The sequence below is a fragment of the Aspergillus karnatakaensis genome (assembly GCF_047715665.1).
Source record: "Aspergillus karnatakaensis strain CBS 102800 unplaced genomic scaffold BJY04scaffold_13, whole genome shotgun sequence".
NCBI lineage: Eukaryota > Fungi > Ascomycota > Eurotiomycetes > Eurotiales > Aspergillaceae > Aspergillus > Aspergillus karnatakaensis.
In genome coordinates this window covers 142,113-161,300 of record NW_027395725.1, presented here as the reverse complement: position 1 = coordinate 161,300, position 19,188 = coordinate 142,113, and the positions used below count along the sequence as shown (strand labels likewise).

Genomic DNA, 19,188 nt, shown 5'->3' with positions numbered 1-19,188 from the left:
AGATAATTGATCTAATTTATGTACCCAACTCTTCTAAGAAGAATATGTACGGAGCAACTAGTACTCTATATTCGGAGAGATATAAACAAAATGTCGCGAATTCTAGTTCATCAGACATTTATTCGACGGAGCTGAGACATCCTCAATATTCCGTCAGATCCAAAAAATGTAACCTAACCAAAACAAACGCCAGAGCCGGTTATATGAAGGCCGTCCAAAGCTAAATAGAAGAAGAACATCACGAAGGATGATCAGACATAGATGAAGAGACAATCCGTACAAAGTACAAACTCAATAGCATACGCCGCCATAATAACATGCTCAATGGTATAAAACTTGAACGTGAACTGGACTTGGACTTGAACTTGATTTGGCCCACTCGTTTGCGGTCATCCATCCCAAGACATACATACATACATACAGAGGAAGTAGAGTGGAAAAAGAACACCGTGACACTCTACACAAACACCATGGGCCCGGCGCTATACAGAATGAAACGAAGAAGGTATATGCTGATCAAATGCTGGGAAGATATGGGAGAGAAAGAGCATTGGTCTATCGGGCGGCCATTTGATTTGGACCGGTGCTCCCTAGTATTCCTGCAGGTTGATGGAGGGAATTGACGGGTTTTGAAGGCAGTGATGGCGATGGGTCTCGTTTTGGACCCGTGGATCCGAAGAGACCGAGTCGGTTTGGAGGAGAGGAGTGGCCGGGATTTCGTGGGGCTCCTTGTGAGGGTCGGTGGTCAAGGGAGGTATAAGTGGTCGGGAGAGGTTTTCGAACGTCGAGAGGAGAAGAACTTAGAGACCGTAACCCGGATCGTCTTTCTGCATCATAATCGGGGTAGGGCCCTGCGGTGGCTGCCACGTGGTCCTGCTCCGCGCCGTACGGTGTGTTGTTGGCGGACGAATTCTCCGCGATTGTCGATGCAGATCCATTCGGAGCATTAACATCCACCATGCGCAGCTGGCCCGCCGGGGTAGCGAAGGCAGGGGCACGCGAAGTTTCTAAAACGCGGTTTTGCGGTCTATGCAAGTGTTGCTGGTGATGATATGGATGCTGGGCATTTGCCCAAGGATTTTGGTCAAGATATTCCTCGTGATAAGCATTGGATGATATGCTCGACATGGGCGCAGCCCTAGGTACCGTCGGCTGGGGTTGGGGTACGGGAGCCCTCGTTTCAATTGATATCTGTAGGTTAATCCCGGTTAGCGTGGTTGTTCAGAATGATCATTGTTAGGAAATACTCACGCCCATCTTTTCCAGGTCCTCATCAAGCTCTGTTGGACGCGCAGAAGCCAGTGACGGAGCAGCTGGAAATCCGACATATTTAGAAACTCCCGCCAAAACGGACACCTCTTGGTTGTACGCAGTTTGATGCGCAATCTGCTGAGAACGGCGCGTTGGGAACGGAATGTAGTGTTGTGCGCTCACATCGTCCGTCTTGAAGCGGTCATGCTGAATGGAGTAGAACTGCTTGCTGATAACACTTGAATGCCTCTCTCGAGCGTCCCGAACTTTCTGAAAGAAAGTGCTGTGTGACTGAGCGCGCTCTGCTAGGCTCTTGTTCATCAAAGACTGTAGACGATACTGGAACAAAGTTTGTTCGTAGCTGATCTTATCATCGCGATACCCTTTGACGCATTCGAGCTGGCGTAACAGTTCTGGATGCGTCGGGTTCGGACCTTTGAGCATATCTAATTCGCGATTTATCTTGGATAAACGCTCATCGAAAATTCTGGGAAGATAGGTGCGTTAGTAACAAGCGCGGTAGAAAATAAAAGGCAACAATGGGTTCATACTTATCACGAAGAGTTGCAAACTCTCGCTCAAGTATAGTCAAAGAATCCATAGCTGATGTCCTCTTGGCTGCTGCTAGGATACGGTTAGTGACACTTTATCAAAAGGTATGATCGGCTAACTTACATTCTTCTTCTAGTTTTGCAGCAACCTCCCCATCATCGGCATCTTCTGGACGGTCCACTAAATCATCATCCATGGGCGCATCCTCAACTTCCACACCTGTCTCGACAGCACCACTGTCGATATCCTCGTCGGCATCTCGTGTTTTGCGCCCTTTCCGTTTACCCTTTTTGGCTCTCTTGGCTTTAGTGGGAACTGAGGGTAAATCAGATTCGGGGATATCTTCCACCAGGGTCTCTTCATGATTCACTTCCAAAGTTTCTTCTATGGGCTCTGGAGTGAGGGCCAAATCGGGAGGTGGATCGCTGAGGTCGCTTTTGACCGATCCACGGCGCTTATGTGGAGGAAAGTCATCATCGTCGAGCTCGGAAATCAGGTCGTCGCCAGATTCGAGGCGTTTCCTTTTCTTCACAGTACTTTCGGATAAGGCAGAGTCATCGAGTTCCTCGGCCTCTTCAACATTGTCTGAAGCGCGACCATTCTTGGACCGCGGCTTGCTCGGCGACTCATCCACAAGGTTATCATCGTCGTCGACGTCATCGTACGTGGTTGAATGTACTAGTTTACTGGGGCTAGGACCATAGCCAGCTGCGCTCAGCACAATGTTGGTCCTCTGGCGGTAGTTGTTCGGAGAGTCGTCGATGCGCTCAGTCTCAGCCTCCGAGTCATTTTCTGGACCTATCTTCTCTGGTTTTGGCGACTCGTAGTCAGAGGGCATGTTCTCCAGCACGTCATCAATCTCGCTCAAACTGCTTGACCGCCCATCGTCTAGGAGCGAGTCTTGGAGAAGCAGATCCTGATCGCCATTGAGGACGGAATCATTGGAGTCGGTCGGCGCACCGACCGTGGTGGGTTCTCTGCTGTCTGCCACCTCCATAGAGAGAATGTTATTGCGTCAATGGGGTTGTCAGAAGGTATAGACGGGAAATAAGAAGAATTGAGTGGGCGTTTAGCACAAAGGTTGCTCCAAGTGCTTGTGGGGAGAAGAGGTAGGAAGATCGTAACGCGCAGTCTTAATCTAAAGCCAATCGCAACAAAAGTGTCAGTAAATATGTCATGACCTCAACGAGGGCTAGCTGGACAGGGCCTGAGGCCTGAGAGAGAGCACAAAAAAATCGCATTGTGAGGATCAAGAGAAGGTGGAGGGTGGAGGAGATCCCAGTGGAAGGCGGTGCGGAGATTTGATCACACCCCAGAACGTTCGTTCATCATCAACGGGACCTGCGCCAGCCCAACCAGGACAGCTGGGGCTTTGAAAGCAGAGTATAGGCACTCGGATATAACGCCAGATGTATTTGTGACAAGAAACCAAAGCCGTAAAAGCTAGAGTACATACCATTCACAGGTGCGCTAGCAGTGGCCGTGGTGCACCCAGCTTGCCGCGATTGAGCAAGACGCTCTCCACGACGGTCGCGGAGAGAAGGGCACAAGAACGGAGCCACCAGCTTGACTTCCACCACTGTATATATATGAATGCCAGGTACTTAGTGAGTACAAGGCTCGGTGATTTCGAATGATCCGGGGAAAACGTGATGTGGTGGTGAGGATGGGGGCTCTCAAGAAGCGGGCAGAACGACGGTGCAGCGCAGCGGGAGAACGGCGGACATGGAAATCGAGAAGGGTTTGACGTCAAGGCCGAGGAGGATGCCGTAAACAAACGCGGCGAGCGAGCGATAGGAGGATTTCTAAATGGAAAACAAGGTTGAGAGGGGCGAGACTGCAAGCAAAAGGGTGTGGTTCACTGGGGGAGCAGACTGGAGGAGAAGAGGGAGCATGGAGGAGGAGGACGAGCCGAACTGATCTTCTTTCGCTCAATCGCGAGTGACCGCACCGAAATTACAGGACCGTGTATTGGCTCGGTTTGCGTTCTGCCCGTGGTAATTCTTCTGCGCCTTATGGGGCTCTTCACCGCCTTGGAGGCCGCAAAACGACAGCGTTTTCTGGATTATGAAAGCTTGTAATGAAATATGGATTTTCTAGTTATAAGCTATCTGCTGTCTGTTTCTCAATCAGGTGTTATTTCCGTGGCCTGATATAGCGTCGGCGACTAAACAGCTGCTGTTGCTTGCGGGTCCTGACGAAGGCGGTGTATCATGTGGTCGCTGAGAAGCAAAAGCGGTAGGGAAAAAAGCGTAAGAAAAAGATAATTTTCCAGCTCAACGAACCCCAGGAGAAACCTACACCCAAAACCCATAGTCGTCCACGGACTATTTCTCATAGGAAGTCATATAATCCATTGCAGTATGGGCAAGAAATCCAAATCACAGGTGGAAGCGCCTGCGCAATCCGGCGCCGGCTCCTCGCTGCCATTCTTAGGCGGAGGTGCTTCCGTGGACCCTTCATTGGCTTCATTGTTTGAGAAAAGTGTGCGTATTTCCCCTTTATTATTGATGTATACGTTCTCATCGTCCTAACTTTGAGGTAGGCGGGCCCAGTCAAAGTTCCGGAAGTACCCCGACAAGGCGCTCCAGGGCGAACTAGGGCTATTGGTCGCCGTGCGGACAAAGACGAGGAATCGTCGGCGCAGGACAATGACCCTGCCGCCGAAGACGAGCTTATGGGGGATGCAGAGGAGTCGCCCAGCGGTGCTCTCGATGCGGTGCAAGCAGTCTCTGAGGGCACAAACCGGAAACGAAAGCGAGCCGTGGCAGATGATCTAGAGGACTCGTACATGCGACGTTTAGCAAAGGAGGAGCAAAAAGAGCAGAAGAAGCGTCGAGCGGAAGTTCCAAGTCCCCCGCAGGAGGGACAGGATGATAGCGAGGGCTCCAACGAAGAGGTTTCCGGATCTGAGGAGGAAGTTGAGTCAGAGGATGAGGTTGTGGAACCCCCGAAACATGAATCGCTCACTGGTGGTGACGACGGCGAGCTGGTCAAGTCTAATCGCACAGTTTTCTTGAGCAATGTTTCCACACAGGCAATCACCTCAAAGTCGGCGAAGAAAGATCTCTTGAAGCACCTTTCGTCGTTCCTCTCCACACTACCCGAGTCAACGGGACCTCACAAGATCGACTCCATTCGCTTCCGGTCGACTGCGTTTGCTAGTGGTGGCAAGATCCCCAAGCGTGCTGCGTTTGCGAAGCAGGAGATTCACGATGATACGACACCGAGCACCAACGCATACGTTGTTTATAGCACAACGCAAGCCGCGAAGAAGGCACCTGCGGCATTGAATGGTACAATTGTTCTGGAACGACACCTACGCGTTGATAGCGTGGCGCATCCTGCTAAGGTGGATCATAAACGCTGTGTCTTCGTGGGTAACCTCGACTTTATTGATAATGAAACCAATACAGAGGATGGAGAGAAAAAGAGGAAGAAGAAGAGGGCCCCCGCCGACGTTGAGGAAGGACTCTGGCGCACATTCAATGCCCATACTAAGGCATCAAAGGACACTCCCGGCCGAGGCAGCGTCGAATCTGTGCGAGTAGTCCGTGACCGGTCCACCCGTGTTGGAAAGGGATTTGCCTACGTTCAGTTCTACGACCCCAACAGTGTTGAGGAGGCTCTTTTGCTGAACGAGAAGAACTTCCCTCCGATGTTACCGCGAAAGCTTCGCGTGGTGAGAGCAAAGAAGGTCGCCAAGAAGTCAGACGACAGTCAGGGTCCGTCAAAGTCACTTACAGGTGCCGATCGGACATTGCATGGCCGTGCCGGCAAGCTGCTCGGGAGATCAAGTGCGGCTAGGCTGAAGGCTTCTGACCGGAAGTCCATCTCGCAAAGCTCTCTTGTCTTTGAAGGCAATCGAGCTACATCAGATGGAACATCTCGCATCCGAGTGCGGACAAAAAGCCGTGGCTCCAAGGCTAAGCGTGATAGTCGTAGCAAGAAGCGTGCGGCTGCCTATAGAGATGCTGGCGGCAAGAGGTCACAGATAGGAAAATAAATTGGCTGGAACTGGGTTAGCGGCTGTACATAGGGCTCATTACGGTAGATCAGCTCACAATGGATCATTCACGAGCGGTCATATCAATTTCTTCAGATTTACTCCCACTTGTAGAAATGTCAGCATTGTACTCCGTACAACCCAGTGACGTCATATAAATACGTCGATAAACAGCAGTCCATCCATGTAAAGGGACAAACATCTGCTTTACAACTATCTAGCCTCGTCAATGCGCTCTTAGATCTCTACTATTCGAATCTGACGCCCCCATCGCATTTCTTTGTACTGGAATACCACCGCCGTTCTCTCTACCTCTTCATTGAAAACGCGGGGCTGTGGAGCCGTGTCAGTCTATGCGGAGTGAGACGACGGGACTATTTAGTCTATCTAGCACACGGACAAGGGGAGCAGTTATACATCAACCAGCTGTAAATTCCTGCTTCCATCCCCGCCGAAGCTCTCACCTCAACCAGAACACCTTGAAGTCATTCCTATCATTTCCAAATACCTCCGGTTGAGTCACATACAGCTCGCCACATTTCAATCAGAGTGAGTGCCTGGCCAAAGGCAACTTGTACATCAGCTCAAGAAGACATCCACTCTCTATCTTGCTGGTACCCGTCTCCCTACAGCACCTCTTCTTACAGATTTACACCGAATATCAGCCAAACTGGGGCAATCACTAGAAACCATGTTTGTACGCCCTCCTGTCGGCCGACCTTTCCCTAGGCGGCCACAGGACAATCAGCCACCAGAACAGGAACAGACGAATAGTCAGCAGGAAGACGAACAGTTCTATCCTGGTGTCTGGGATGTGCTGAGAGTCCGACGTATCCTTGAGTACAAGGTTCTGCAGGATGGAATGCCTACCGAGGTTGTGGATATGATTGTTGATGCTGCCGAATATTGGCCTTCGACTGTGGCCAAACTAGAGGAGGGGAGGAGAATTCGGAAAGATCTGGACGAAGCCTTGGTCTGCACCAGCCCTCTATGCTACGACCAAAAGGTATGAATGTTTGCTAACATAAGGGTTCGGCGATTGCGCGTTCTCTATGCGGTGTTTGCTAACGAACTGTAGACTCTCGATACACCTTCTCCCAAGCCTCTTCCACACATGACTATCCACCCATGTCGTAAGATAGTCTTCACTATTGTGTCTCATGATCAGGGCGGTCTCAGTGAGCGTCGAGTGTCTGAATCTGAGCGCCCAGCATACTATGACGGGAGCTTCACCTGGTTTGACGCTGAGGTCATCCACAAGGCGCATGAACATACACAGAGAGAGGCAGTGTCAGCCAAGTTGAACCCTACCGAGAGGACGCCAATGCACTTCGGGTCCAATGATTTTCTCCTACTCCCAAGAAGCAACGCACTGCAACGCAATCGTGCTCGATTACAGCGAGCAAAACGACATACAGTTGTCTGGCACCATCTTGATGACACGCCAAGTGATTCACCTGAGGCAGAGGAGACTGAACGGTATGAAGGACGAGGACGTGATACCCTAAATGGTAAGCAGGTTCGTGAGATGGAGCCTGGGGACTCGATCTTGGTGTGGGCACGAGCACGGTTTCCAGGATGGGTAAACTATGTGGATGAGCTCTCAGTGAGGGTGTTTTGGGCGCTATAACCCTAGTATCAGGTGCCGATTGTACATTAATCTTAATTGTTTGAACTTGTTTCCATGACCAAATCTCCGCCGTCTCCAGTTCTTTACCCCAGACCAGATCATGGCGAGCCTGAGGCAGCGAAAGCACGCAATTCGCCAAGACCCAGCATGGGCCTCACAGCGACCCATATTAAAAGGACAGGCCGCGCTCATGTCTGTTGACCAGGAGTTTCTTCTCTTTTTTACTCTGTTCACGTCCTTTTTGTGGCCAAATATTGACCTGAACCGCCTAACTTGATTGCCGCAGACAGAAATGGTGGCAATCTCCCACCCTTCGCCCCTCAGCGCCCTCGCTCGACCCTGAGCTCCTACCCAAGATGACTCCGACGGAAGCCGGGCTTTGGAGAAGTCTCCTGCGCCGAGGAGGGGACTGAGAGTCGGACTAGCGTGGGGCAGCTTGCGCAGCAGCAACGAAACGAGATAGTCCTCATCCTGCCATCGAGTCCACATGTCGGCGATTTACGCTCTTATCGTGCTTTGTCTGACACACTAGAGCTGAGGAGTCACTGCGCATTGGAAACAACGAGGTCCTCAACACCGCGCCTCCGCAGCAGGCTTGACTTGACCGCCGCCGACCGAACTCTCGCCCGAGAAGCGATCCTGGCCGCCCAAAATGCGCGGCATCGTCATTTGGTCGCTCTCGTTGTGTCCCGTGCGGTGCATTGTGCCTACTTCGACCCCTCCTATCGGCCCAGATGTTGGGAATGTGCTCCGCTCGTCTGATACCCCGTGATTCATTGTGTCGGCGACTGGTTTCATTTTTGGACTGCGCTCGCTGTCATAAATGTCCGCCCTTTCCCCGTTCCAGCTCTCCTTGAGTTTCCCGACAATCTTCTTGAAGTTGTGGTTTTCTCTGCGTAATCTTGCGTAGAATTCGTTTCTATTTGCCCTCTGGAGTCAAATATCCTTGGAACTTTCGTTATCTCAACCACTCCGTCAAGTCTCGCTCTTTCAACGAAGCCAGAAATGAGTCCGCCGCAAAGATGCGCCGCTGTGGTTGTCGGAGCTGGTCCGGCTGGATTGGCTGTCGTGGGCAATCTTCTTGAGAAACAACTCGGCAAGATTGTCTGGGTCGACCCTTATTTCCAAGCAGGCCGTGTAAACCGCAGTTATCGCGAGGTTCCCAGGTGGGTAATTTCCTGATATAACAGCCGATGTCTATCAGCCGTAAGATAGGGGCTCCTGGCTGACCTAGCTGGATATCGAATAGCAATACCAAAGTTGCCCTCTTTCAAGCATATGCAACCGCAGTCCAGCAATTTCGGTCTGTTATAGGCAGTACACGTATTCCCAATGCTTTCACCACCATGGCCAAGCTCGATCAAGAGAAGACATGCCATCTCCACCATGCGGCAGACGTCGTCCGAGCTCTGACTGACGGAATCGTAAAGATGGACCAAGTGCATGCCTGTCGCGGTCATGTCACAGCTGCCAACCTAGATTACGTACGTTTAGCCTCGAGCTCAGCAACCTCTACAGCGAGGGTCATCTACCACACTACTAACGAGCTCCAGACACGCTCCTGGACAGTGCGCATCCAAGACGCCGAATCTCTCGGCGAATTGGAATTCAGGACATCCCGACTCATTCTCTGTACAGGGTCGTCTCCAACACAAGTCCCAATCCCAGAGCATGAGAACGGTGTCCAGCGACTCGACCTAGATGTAGTCCTGAAACCAAGCGAGCTGGCCTCGACTCTACCTCGGGATTCTCCATCAACCGTCGCAGTTATCGGTGCCTCTCACAGCGCCATTCTCGCCCTACTCAACCTCTTCGACCTAGCCCGCACCTCACACCCTAATCTCCGCATCAAATGGTTCACCCGCCACCCACTTCGGTATGCCGAATACAAAGACGGCTGGATCCTCCGCGACAACACAGGTCTCAAAGGCCAAGCCGCGGACTTTGCGCGCCAGCAGCTCGAAGACTCAGCCCTCCCAACCTCCGAAGCAGGCCAATTCATCACAAAGATTGACTGCGGCGGCGGGCAGGAAAAAGAAACAGCACAATACCAGCGCCATCTCCCCTCATGCACGCACCTCACTCAAGCTATTGGATACACCCGCGACCCGCTTCCTGAGCTCTCCATCAACAGAACCCTACTTGCATCTGATGATCTCACGTGGGACTCCTCCTTCGGTGGCTTCACGGATCGCAGCGGCCGAGTCGTTCCGGGTCTCCACGGCGCGGGTATTGCTTTCCCAGAACGTGTTGTTGATCCGTATGGCAATGTCGAGCATGCTGTGGGGTTCTTTAAATTCATGAAGTTCTTGAAGAGGGTCACGCCCATGTGGGCTGATACGGCGTGAATCATGATTAGTAAATACCCACTCATATTTTGCTTGTCCTGTGTTCAATGTCCTTTGCATGAGCGCTTTTTCCTCTGAGTTCTAGCACAAGCCACCCGTGATGGTGATGGCGCTACATATCCCCTGGGCGTTTCCCTCTTCGACCAGTCTTAGTCCTATCCTAATAGCTTCAACAGCACCTCAATATCAATACACCCGCCACCAGAATGGTGGTAGAGACTTCAGATTTCAAGCCCTCCGTATAGCAACTGTTAACCTCTCCCATCTAGCTCCATTACAGATGGTCGTACGCTGTGCTCGCCGTTGTACAACCAACCACCATCCCTCTAACCAGCTGTATGACCAATATCCAGAGCTAGGCGAGCTAGTTACTAGGCAGGCTAGGTACCCGCTCACATCTCTCGTCTCAGCAGCACATGGCTATACCTTACCTCCTAGCCCACAATGCCTCGTTCAGAGTCAGTGCTTTTCTTCACTCCGGGTGTTTGATACAGAAACATAGGAGCTTCCTGTGAGCTCTCCGTGACACTTACCAGCATAACCACACATGACTTGTTTGAGGTCGTCTGTCGAGTATTCCTCTTCAAAGACCTCACACCCATTTGCTAGAACCACGCCACGACCCATGTACTATTTTCACGAGGTAACAAGACCCAGTCCTCGAGAGTCAAGCCAGCTGAGCTCCGTTGCAGAAAGGTACATCGTGCATCTGAGACGTACGCTCACATGCGGTGTAACTTTCTTGACAGCAGCATCACACAGGGCAACCGTCCCCTTGCAGAGTTACGTATGTGCTGCAGCGGTGCCTTTTCCGATCCTAGATCTTACCTAGACGCACAGCAGCCCAACGTGACGGCGTCCAACCGACGCGGGTTTAGAAAGCGTTTTAAAGTGACGTCGCACATTCATTACAGTGAATACATATATACATAATCCATACCGGACAAAGCTAATTACCGATGCAACAAACTCGATCCCCCTAAGCGAAACACAGAGGCAATGTACTCGGATAATCAGATCAAGCTGTCACACTCGCGAGCGACTATAACCGTATCCAAGCGTTCTCCAAGTCCACTAGAACCAAGACCAGTACAGCACATGCACGAGTGCATATAAGAGAAAGTAAAATGAAACTGCTCAAATAATACAGGGAAATGCAAGTTTTCCACACTCAAAGAGAAGAAGATGAGCTCAAGGAACAGGTATCATCTTAGACGAGAATGGCAACGCCAAGGGCGAAAGCCAACAGACCACCAGAGACGCGCTTGGCCATGCCAGCGTTGTCACCGTCATCGTTCACAGTTGGAACTTCAGTTGGGGTCTCGGTGGGGGTCTCGGTGCTGGTGCTCGAAGACTCCTCAGTCGTGGTGCTGCTGGGAGTCTCGGTAGAGGTAGAGGTCGAAGTCGGGGTGGGGGTAGGAGTCTCGGTGGTAGTGGTGGTCAGAGTGGTCCTCGTGCTGGTGGTGCTGGTCTCGGTCTCGGTCTCAGTCTCAGTGGTGGTGGTCTCGGTGGTGGTCGTGCTGTGAGACGAAGTAGTGGTAGTGGCGGCCTCCTCGGCACCCTCGACAGTGAAGCGGGGCAGATAGTTGTTGGATTCAGAGCTGGAGTCGCTGATGATCTCGATGGTGTAGTCGGGACGGTCAACAATGCTGGAAGGGACACTCCAGGTGTAGCTTCCCGAGTTTGGGATGCTCGCTTCTTCCCGTTAGCGACGTAGTATGCAATAAGAGCACGGGGGAACTTACAGACGATAGTGCTACCCGTGGAAGAGGTCAGCACATCACCCCACTGAAGCTTGATGGTCACGGTGCCCTCGGTGGTGGGATCCCAAGTCAGGGTGGTGGCCTCGCCAGCAGCGAATTCATATCCACCGCCAGGGATGTTGAAGGGGTTCTCGCGCGCGGAGACCAGAGTAGCGATAGCGCTGAGAGCGACGAAGAAGACGGAGCGCATTGTGAGTGATTTGGCGAGTAATATAGATATAGTTTCTATACAAAATCCGGGGGTTTATACAATGTCTCAGATGCGGCGGAGCTAAGTAGAGCGAGTAGTTCGTATTGTATAAAGCGATGCGGGGATTAAAAAGTAGTGCGGGTGAAGAATGATCAGAGAGAGAGTGAATGAAGAATCGAAAAGTAAGGAGTGTATTTGAGTTCCAAGGGCAACCAAAAGGAAGGACAGGCTCTGAAAACCGAGCAGGAAATGGCGATCAGAGGAAAGAATAAAGGAAAGGCAGCGGCGAAGGCGTGGGAAGGGAAAAGGAGAAGGGCGAGGGAAGAACTGTCGGGGGAGGCGAGGCTTCCGACTTGTTCAGGGTTAGCACGCGCAGACTAGAAGCCTTAGCACCAGGAACGTACCGCGAATTCGCAGCGAGCTAGGCTGTTTTCTGTTAGACGCTCGTGCAAGGGAGGAATAACGTTGGTTACGCTGCTGACCGAAATGGAATTCTGGCCATCCAGGGCCCCATCTCCGGCGCTATGATGGGTCTCTCTCGGGCTTAAGCCTCAGCTGCACATGTCCAATTCCATTAAAGATAAGCGACTGCGAGTCCTCGACTGCTCGGCTTCCGTCAGCATCCGCTCCCACGGAGCTTTGGGTCTGTGCAAGCCTGCAAGGCCTGCAAGATACCGCGACGCTCATATTTGGAGAATCTGCTTTCGCTCGCCTGAGCAACCCAAGACGGGCCCTTTGCAAAGTGGCGGAGCACTGCAAAATAAATGAAATTCAATGGCTTGGTCACTGGAGTTCAGGTGCCATGGTTGGTGGCGGTTCTAGCCAGAGGGTCTTTGCTCCACTGAGAGGGTGTAGCCAAGGGCCTTGCTCGGTTGACATTACTCGCTAGGTGGGTGGACACTGGTCACTGGTCACAATAGTCGGCATTTTTCCAGCGTCAAACCTAACGATAGTAGCTGTGGCAAATGAAGCGATGTGGATTATGGAAGCGAAGTGTAAGTTATGAGGTTGCACTGTGAAGCTGAACTTTGGAGAGGAGCAAGAGAGTCGAGGAGAAAGAAGCCGGCCGTATCTCGCGTATCATAACGGTGGTCACGAGGATACCACGGCAACAACACACTCTCTAGGAACACTTGGCAGGGTCTAAGAAATACGCTAATTTGGCTCAAATTTACTCTCTGGAGAAAGTCCTGATAAGCGGCCAATCATCACACATTCAGAAATGAGGATCAGATGCCTGTGATTCACGGTGGAGAGTCCGATGGTAACGGTCCACGGATGCTGGGGATGGGCGATCAATGTCTCACACTTCTGCAGGTACGAGATATATTGAATATTTGGTCTGAGATTTGCTATCCAGGAAGTGAGACTGTCAGAATCCGAGAAACCACGAGAGGCAGTTATATTTATGATTTCGCCTGCTTTATTAGACGCCAAGGGCGAGCGGGAACTCAGGAGGCAGCCCAGGGGCCAGGTCTCAGGATTTAGGACTCATAATGCGCCGGGTACCGATATCAACATTAATCCACGCCCCGTAGATTAGCCGAACGCCTGATTTAGCAGGTGTTGCGGCAGATCGCGTCTCTAAAATTACACCATCATGGACATGGAGCCGCAGCCGGAGAAATTTGAGCGCCACTGGCGGCTTGTTCATGCTCCATGTTTTCTGGCGGCTGCCCGATCTCCGTATGGTTCTGCGACTCTTGAATAAAGGGCCCAGCACCGCTTGCGATGGTTGGCGCAATGGTTCCGGATGATGCGTCCATTTGAGGTTGTTCAACCGCTGGTTCATCCAGCAGCCCGTTCTCTCCTAACCAAACAATAGTTTCCATGAGCTTCCTATTTTCGTCTTCTTTCTGGCGATCGAGAAGCTGCAAACCGCGCTGTCAGTCACGTTCTGAAGGAATCGGTAAAAGTAAAGGAAGCTCACTGCTTGAAGGAGCCCCTTCCGTCCTTGAGGCTCGGCCGGCTTAGGTTTAACCGCACGCTCCGATTTCTCATGTAAGAACTTGCACGTCTTCCCTCGTGGACAACGCCCACTGCGGGCAAAATTTCGGCATACTTTTTTCTTCTCATCGCGGGCCGGTGGCGGGACTCTCTCGGGACCTTCCCGACGCGAAGTCGCCTGCTCCGGCGCTGAATTATCATCACTTGGATCCGAGTCTGATGACAGGTCGGATCCGCTCGAAGACGTCCAATCGCTGCTATCAGACATTTCCGATACGGAATCGCTATCTACCTGTCCGCCGTGAGTATAATCTTGCTTCTCAGAGGTCTGTTGTGCCTGCGAGGCATCTTCGGCCCCAGTAGACAAAAGCGCGTGGTTGGCATCATCTGCTTTTTCAGTTGTAGGCGTGTCAGTTGCTTCTAGAGAACCCGGTTGCGTTTCTTTGCGAGCGCGTGCAGCATCGGCTTCCGCTTGAGCTATTCTTTTCTCCTCCTTCATAAGTTTCCGCCGCAGTTTTTCGGCCTTCTGTTTCGCTTTTGCAGCTGCATCAGCCGGGTCGAGAGTCTCGCGTGGCGGCTCTTTCTGACGAGGCTGTTCTCGTTCCTTCTTATTCCGTGCCGTCGCTTGTTTGCGTGCTTCCTTTTGCTTCTGCTGCGCTTCTTGCTTTGCCTTCTTTGCTTCATCCATAGCCTTTTTACGCTCTTCAATCTTCGCCTGAGTAGGGAAGCGCTTCTTGCGTTCCTCGATCCAAGCCGCAATTTCGGCAGAGGTTTGTAGCTTGGCTGTCCGGCCTTTGTAGGTGACCTGTAAAGCAGACCCAGGCCCATCTGCCACAATCAGCCTACTCTCTTCGTCCGCATCATCTTCTTCCTCGCTTGACTCGTGATCCTCGGTCTTCGGTGTAAGCCCCAACTGGTTATGTTTTCTTCTCTTCTTCTTTGATTTCCGGGGAGAATCTGCTGGCACAGGTGGCTTCGAGGGCAGAGGATTGCCAAAACTCGGAACCGGGGGCGGTGCTGGAACTCGTGGGACCACTGACTGAGGCTTGCCAAATGCTGACGAGTGGTCACGTTTGTTCGTCTGCTTATTTGACGGTTGTTGATGATTGTATGTATTCGCCTGGCGCGGACCTCGCTGGTTAGGGCGTTGCGGTCCGTTGAATGATCCTGTATATCCTGCATTCTCGAATCCCCAGCGCATCGGGGGCCCCATCATGGCTGCCTGTGTGGTTGGATGGGCATGCTGATGAGACGGCATGGCATGATTATACGTGGATTGCTGCTGGGTGGCAGGGTGCGCGTAGGAAGCAGCATAGCTCGGCTGATGTTGATAAGGTGCACCATGAGCCGTGGGTTGGGAGTAATGGGAAGCAGAGGCATATGAGGTACCGGTTAGCGGGGCCTGAAAGTTTTGTGCCGATGACTGCGTGTAATGCGGCGCTGAAGTGCCTGTCTGCGGGTTTGGCATATGTTGATTTGGAAAAGCTGAATGGGTCATGGGCCCATACCCAACGTTGTTTGTTGAATAGGTAGCAGAGCGGTTAGCATCAGACGCAAAATGACCTCCTCTGCCTCCTCCTCTATTTCCATGACCCCTTCCACGACCCCTGAAGTTTCCGCCGCCGCCGCCTCCACGGCCACCACGTTGGCCATGTTGATTTTGACCATAAGGCGTGTAAGCAGCGTTATGAGAATACTGCTGTTGCGGCTGGTGTTGTTGTACGGGAGGGGGAGGCGGAGGCGGAGGGAAAGAGAATCCCTGAGGATTCATTGCGGGAAGATCTCAATCGACCTTCAAAGACAAACAACAAGACCCCCATCCTCATGGCATCTTGACGGCCGCGACAAAGCTCTGCAGCTCTTAAAGTCCCCTTCAAGTTTCCACATGGAGCGTTCCCGAAGCGGAAAGTTCATCCGCTCCCGATCCGAGCCCAGAAGAACTAGGCCATCGGGGTCACGTGTCATTTGACAGCCAGAAAAAAAAAACCGGCGCATTCTATGACTGCGATTGGCTGGTTAACTGAGGGCATGGGAATTGTTCACCTGCATCTTCAACATCTCGCCAGCGTTACTAGTTACGCTATCATCATGGATTAATGAGCCTCAAATAGGTCTAACCTCTATGTGAACATCGATTTGAACATGGAAATTGCTCCTAACAAACACCTCTTTCTCTCCCCGTGACCGCTCCGCAATAGAGATTTCAGAGCTGCTGTTGCTCTACCCCTACATACACCATGTTTATCCTTGTGAGTTGATATGTATAAAGTCATTGGCTGGGAAGAGGCTTACAACCTGCGTAGACTACTATTTCAGATCTCATCCAGATCTCTCCAGAGGATTTCTCCAAATATAGTTCTGTTGCCATCGAGGACAACATCAATGAAAAATATGCCAACAAAGTCAGTATCCAGATGGCTGTGTCCTCGAGAGAGGCTTCTGACTAACCACGTACGTGAAGGTCATTCAAAAGATCGGGCTCTGCATTGGCTTCTACGACCTGCTAGAGTCGTCGGACGGACTAATCGGCCACGGGAATGGGCTTGTCAACGTGAACGGTGAGTCTCACCCTTGACATACGCAAACCACCTTAGCCTACTAATCTTTACTACAGTGAAATTCCGGCTCATCGTATTCCGTCCCTTCAGAGGGGAGATTGTGCTTGGAAAGATATCTAGTGGTACCGAGCATGGAATCAAAAGTAATACGCAACTCATATCTTACCCAAACTACCTGCTGACTCACATCATCACAGTCGGCGTGGAATTCTTCAATGATATTCTCGTACCCCCAGACCTTCTGTTAGACGGCGCTAGATTGTAAGTCAGTTGTTGACCCCTGCAGGACGTTACTGACTAGTAGCAGCGATTACCAAGACCAGGTTTGGATTTGGGAGAACGAAGAAGGGACGTTCTACTTTGATGTAGGAGAAGTTGTTCGCTTCCGAGTCGAGATGGAAGAATGGCACGATCAGATCCCCAACGCTCCAGACCTCGGAGACGGTCCCGCGACTGACCGCAAACCTCCGTATTCAATTATCGTAAGTCAAATGCCTATTGGTACCCCGAGACAACGGCCTTCTAACGGAAAGCAGGGATCCATGCAGATGGCTGGTCTAGGACCGATATCCTGGTGGTAGAGAGCATTCTGATACGACCGCCGTTTTGTGTATGACTGTATGACCATCTGCGTACTAGATATGAATGATATACAATTTAATGATTACTAGATCAAGCACCCCGTATAGACCCGACAACCAGATGACAATCCAAAAATAGTACAATACTGTATGAGCGCGGGCCAGGCTTATGAGGCTTGAAATGACGTTTTCGGCTTACAGAACACGACATGCCTCGCATTAAGGCACATCGAACATCCCAAGAACATTCTTTTCAGGACAGAAACACCAACAAGTTACAACACATGTGCTCGAGGATGCTGCAGCCAAAGCTCTACGATCCTCGGCTACAAGCGGGACGAGACTAAGAGCAATAAACTTCTGCCCATTTTTGTGGAGTCGAGCCGTCAGTTCAATCGCCTTATTGGAAACGTGCGTGGGACCCGATCGAGGATTGCCTCACGGTCCTCCAGTAGATGCGTCTATGGCGACTCGGGGAAGATGCAACGTAAAAGAAACCTGGAGTCGAAGAATTTTCCGCACTCACGGCCAATTCCATTATAAATGCTGAGAATCTTCTCGCCTGGAATGTCCTTACCTTACTGTTTCATTTCTGACGAATATTGTCGCCATTACAAATCAGCGGTCGCGAAGGGCACCTTTCATATAAACAGTAGCAATCGCCTCTTGTTCTTGAAGACGGAACATTCCTTTGTTATCGACGTCTTCTCATCTGGTTCGAAGCAAAGGCCGCTAGCTTAAAGACCTGCATCCCTCGAGCGTTTGATCCGTTATTTTTTTTCTTTTTCTTATATCAGTCCCGTGACGATGACGATGACGGATCTTTCCAACGGCCATGGCCAGAACGGCGAATCTACGCAGAAGCCCGAGTTCGCGACCCTTGCTGTTCACGCCGGTGCCCCCCACGATCCCACAACTGGAGCTGTCATTGCGCCCGTAAGTTCCAAGATTTGAAGGGTCCGCTTAAGTACACAGGTGCTAACTGTGCTAAATAGATCTCTTTGTCTACAACATTCGCCCAGGAAAGTGTTGGAAAGCCCGTAGGGCTGTACGAGTACACCCGAAGCTCGAACCCAAACAGGTTAGCTCTATATAACGCCTTATACTGATCTTCTTGCGACATACACTAACTCGATGCAGAGATAACTTTGAAGAGGCCGTTGCTGCCCTTGAGCACGCGAAATATGCCCTAGCCTTTTCCTCCGGTTCCGCCACAACGGCGACTATCCTCCATTCCTTAGCTCCTGGTTCGCATGTCGTTTCCGTCTCAGACGTTTACGGAGGAACACATAGATACTTCACCAAGGTCGCCTCAGCACATGGCGTTGACGTTTCATTCTCGCCGACACTGGGGTCGGACGTGGAAAGGCTGATTCGCCCTGAGACCAAGTTGGTGTGGATCGAGACGCCGTCAAACCCTACACTGTCTCTGGTTGATATTCGACAAGTCGCCGAGATTGCGCATCGACATGGAGTCCTGGTCGTGGTTGATAACACATTTATGAGCCCATACGTGCAGAACCCACTGGACCATGGTGCTGATATTGTTATCCACTCTGTTACAAAGTATATCAACGGACATTCCGTAAGTCTCCTCGCATACATGTTACTCGGTCTCACATAGCTAACCGAGTGAAAGGATGTGTTGATGGGTGTCGCCGCATTTAACTCAGAGGAACTAAAGGAGCGCCTCACATTTCTGCAGAACGCCATCGGGGCCGTCCCCTCACCATTCGACTGCTGGCTCGCCCACCGTGGTCTCAAGACCCTGCACCTACGTGCGCGCGAAGCCACCACCAACGCCACCGCTATCGCCCAGGCTCTCGAGTCCTCTCCTCACGTCATCTCCGTGAACTACCCTGGTCTCGACTCTCACCCAAGCCGAAAGATTGCAATCAAGCAACACCGCCGTGGAATGGGCGGTGGCATGCTGAGCTTCCGTATCCGCGGAGGGCAAAAGGCCGCCCACCTCTTCTGCCAGTATACCAAGATCTTCACCCTCGCCGAAAGTCTCGGAGGTATTGAGAGTCTGTGCGAGGTTCCCTCGAGCATGACCCACGCCGGTATCCCCAGGGAGGAGCGCGAAGCTGCCGGTGTTTTTGATGATTTGGTGCGCATGAGCTGCGGTATTGAGGACGTTGAGGATCTTACGGTCGACACGCTGCAGGCCCTTGAGAAGGCTGTGGCTGCTAGCCAGGCGACGAATGGAAGTGCATGAATTGGGAGTTTTGGACATTGATTTTACATATTAATCGTCTTAGAGCGATAGAGCTGTTATGATAGACTATTTACAAACGATAGAGCACCTTTTCAGGGCTGCAGCATGCGAAATTGAGTTTCTTGCTATCTTTGAGCCAAACAT

The 19,188-nt window shown here is 51.6% G+C and overlaps 8 protein-coding genes across 8 annotated transcripts; 5 read left to right on the top strand and 3 right to left on the bottom strand.

Annotated features, from left to right (window-relative positions):
- Window positions 1-555: 555 nt before the first annotated feature.
- Window positions 556-2,800, bottom strand: BJY04DRAFT_216009 (uncharacterized protein; the record flags this gene model as incomplete). The annotated part of the gene is made up of 4 exons (XM_073715614.1): window positions 556-1,191; window positions 1,252-1,738; window positions 1,803-1,875; window positions 1,927-2,800. The coding sequence occupies 4 exons, from the start codon at window positions 2,798-2,800 to the stop codon at window positions 556-558; spliced, it is 2,070 nt and encodes a 689-aa protein (XP_073573472.1).
- Window positions 2,801-4,082: 1,282 nt separating this feature from the next.
- nop12 (rRNA-processing protein NOP12) lies at window positions 4,083-5,889 on the top strand. Its single transcript, XM_073710558.1, has 2 exons — window positions 4,083-4,289; window positions 4,349-5,889. Exons 1-2 carry the CDS (start codon window positions 4,167-4,169, stop codon window positions 5,807-5,809), a joined length of 1,584 nt encoding a protein of 527 aa, XP_073573471.1. The 5' UTR covers window positions 4,083-4,166; the 3' UTR covers window positions 5,810-5,889.
- A 482-nt stretch (window positions 5,890-6,371) lies between these two features.
- Window positions 6,372-7,724, top strand: BJY04DRAFT_22533 (uncharacterized protein). The gene is made up of 2 exons (XM_073718193.1): window positions 6,372-6,815; window positions 6,888-7,724. Exons 1-2 carry the CDS (start codon window positions 6,501-6,503, stop codon window positions 7,437-7,439), a joined length of 867 nt encoding a protein of 288 aa, XP_073573470.1. The 5' UTR covers window positions 6,372-6,500; the 3' UTR covers window positions 7,440-7,724.
- Window positions 7,725-8,341: 617 nt separating this feature from the next.
- On the top strand, window positions 8,342-10,061 carry BJY04DRAFT_22552 (uncharacterized protein). The gene is made up of 3 exons (XM_073718219.1): window positions 8,342-8,605; window positions 8,689-8,923; window positions 8,993-10,061. Exons 1-3 carry the CDS (start codon window positions 8,445-8,447, stop codon window positions 9,785-9,787), a joined length of 1,191 nt encoding a protein of 396 aa, XP_073573469.1. The 5' UTR covers window positions 8,342-8,444; the 3' UTR covers window positions 9,788-10,061.
- Window positions 10,062-10,858: 797 nt separating this feature from the next.
- BJY04DRAFT_22542 (GPI anchored serine-threonine rich family protein) lies at window positions 10,859-11,975 on the bottom strand. The gene is made up of 2 exons (XM_073718207.1): window positions 11,533-11,975; window positions 10,859-11,482 (listed from the first exon to the last, which is right to left on the bottom strand). The coding sequence occupies exons 1-2, from the start codon at window positions 11,738-11,740 to the stop codon at window positions 10,998-11,000; spliced, it is 693 nt and encodes a 230-aa protein (XP_073573468.1). The 5' UTR covers window positions 11,741-11,975; the 3' UTR covers window positions 10,859-10,997.
- A 1,308-nt stretch (window positions 11,976-13,283) lies between these two features.
- Window positions 13,284-15,702, bottom strand: BJY04DRAFT_22524 (CCCH zinc finger protein). The gene is made up of 2 exons (XM_073718176.1): window positions 13,671-15,702; window positions 13,284-13,611 (listed from the first exon to the last, which is right to left on the bottom strand). The coding sequence occupies exons 1-2, from the start codon at window positions 15,456-15,458 to the stop codon at window positions 13,339-13,341; spliced, it is 2,061 nt and encodes a 686-aa protein (XP_073573467.1). The 5' UTR covers window positions 15,459-15,702; the 3' UTR covers window positions 13,284-13,338.
- Window positions 15,692-16,892, top strand: BJY04DRAFT_22515 (DNA-directed RNA polymerase III subunit RPC25). Its single transcript, XM_073718151.1, has 7 exons — window positions 15,692-15,936; window positions 15,991-16,089; window positions 16,149-16,245; window positions 16,302-16,388; window positions 16,443-16,506; window positions 16,553-16,727; window positions 16,782-16,892. The coding sequence occupies exons 1-7, from the start codon at window positions 15,925-15,927 to the stop codon at window positions 16,824-16,826; spliced, it is 579 nt and encodes a 192-aa protein (XP_073573466.1). The 5' UTR covers window positions 15,692-15,924; the 3' UTR covers window positions 16,827-16,892.
- Window positions 16,893-16,916: 24 nt separating this feature from the next.
- Window positions 16,917-19,163, top strand: BJY04DRAFT_184053 (cystathionine gamma-lyase CYS3). Its single transcript, XM_073710557.1, has 4 exons — window positions 16,917-17,762; window positions 17,822-17,907; window positions 17,967-18,411; window positions 18,466-19,163. Exons 1-4 carry the CDS (start codon window positions 17,634-17,636, stop codon window positions 19,042-19,044), a joined length of 1,239 nt encoding a protein of 412 aa, XP_073573465.1. The 5' UTR covers window positions 16,917-17,633; the 3' UTR covers window positions 19,045-19,163.
- The last annotated feature ends 25 nt before the right edge of the window (window positions 19,164-19,188 follow it).

Excerpts from the sequence above, each read along its gene's own strand:
- BJY04DRAFT_184053 (XM_073710557.1), top strand. The coding sequence starts at position 17,634 with ATGACGATGACGGATCTTTCCAACGGCCATGGCCAGAACGGCGAATCT. Across the intron at positions 17,763-17,821 it reads CTGGAGCTGTCATTGCGCCC|ATCTCTTTGTCTACAACATT; the intron begins GTAAGTTCCAAG and ends TGTGCTAAATAG. Across the intron at positions 17,908-17,966 it reads CGAAGCTCGAACCCAAACAG|AGATAACTTTGAAGAGGCCG; the intron begins GTTAGCTCTATA and ends AACTCGATGCAG.
- nop12 (XM_073710558.1), top strand. The coding sequence starts at position 4,167 with ATGGGCAAGAAATCCAAATCACAGGTGGAAGCGCCTGCGCAATCCGGC. Across the intron at positions 4,290-4,348 it reads CTTCATTGTTTGAGAAAAGT|GCGGGCCCAGTCAAAGTTCC; the intron begins GTGCGTATTTCC and ends ACTTTGAGGTAG.
- BJY04DRAFT_22515 (XM_073718151.1), top strand. Across the intron at positions 16,389-16,442 it reads TACCGAGCATGGAATCAAAA|TCGGCGTGGAATTCTTCAAT; the intron begins GTAATACGCAAC and ends ACATCATCACAG. Across the intron at positions 16,728-16,781 it reads AACCTCCGTATTCAATTATC|GGATCCATGCAGATGGCTGG; the intron begins GTAAGTCAAATG and ends AACGGAAAGCAG.
- BJY04DRAFT_22552 (XM_073718219.1), top strand. The coding sequence starts at position 8,445 with ATGAGTCCGCCGCAAAGATGCGCCGCTGTGGTTGTCGGAGCTGGTCCG. Across the intron at positions 8,606-8,688 it reads AGTTATCGCGAGGTTCCCAG|CAATACCAAAGTTGCCCTCT; the intron begins GTGGGTAATTTC and ends GATATCGAATAG. Across the intron at positions 8,924-8,992 it reads CAGCTGCCAACCTAGATTAC|ACACGCTCCTGGACAGTGCG; the intron begins GTACGTTTAGCC and ends AACGAGCTCCAG.
- BJY04DRAFT_22524 (XM_073718176.1), bottom strand. The coding sequence starts at position 15,458 with ATGAATCCTCAGGGATTCTCTTTCCCTCCGCCTCCGCCTCCCCCTCCC. Across the intron at positions 13,612-13,670 it reads GGAAGGGGCTCCTTCAAGCA|CTTCTCGATCGCCAGAAAGA; the intron begins GTGAGCTTCCTT and ends CGCGGTTTGCAG.
- BJY04DRAFT_22533 (XM_073718193.1), top strand. The coding sequence starts at position 6,501 with ATGTTTGTACGCCCTCCTGTCGGCCGACCTTTCCCTAGGCGGCCACAG. Across the intron at positions 6,816-6,887 it reads CTCTATGCTACGACCAAAAG|ACTCTCGATACACCTTCTCC; the intron begins GTATGAATGTTT and ends AACGAACTGTAG.
- BJY04DRAFT_22542 (XM_073718207.1), bottom strand. The coding sequence starts at position 11,740 with ATGCGCTCCGTCTTCTTCGTCGCTCTCAGCGCTATCGCTACTCTGGTC. Across the intron at positions 11,483-11,532 it reads CACGGGTAGCACTATCGTCT|CGAGCATCCCAAACTCGGGA; the intron begins GTAAGTTCCCCC and ends AACGGGAAGAAG.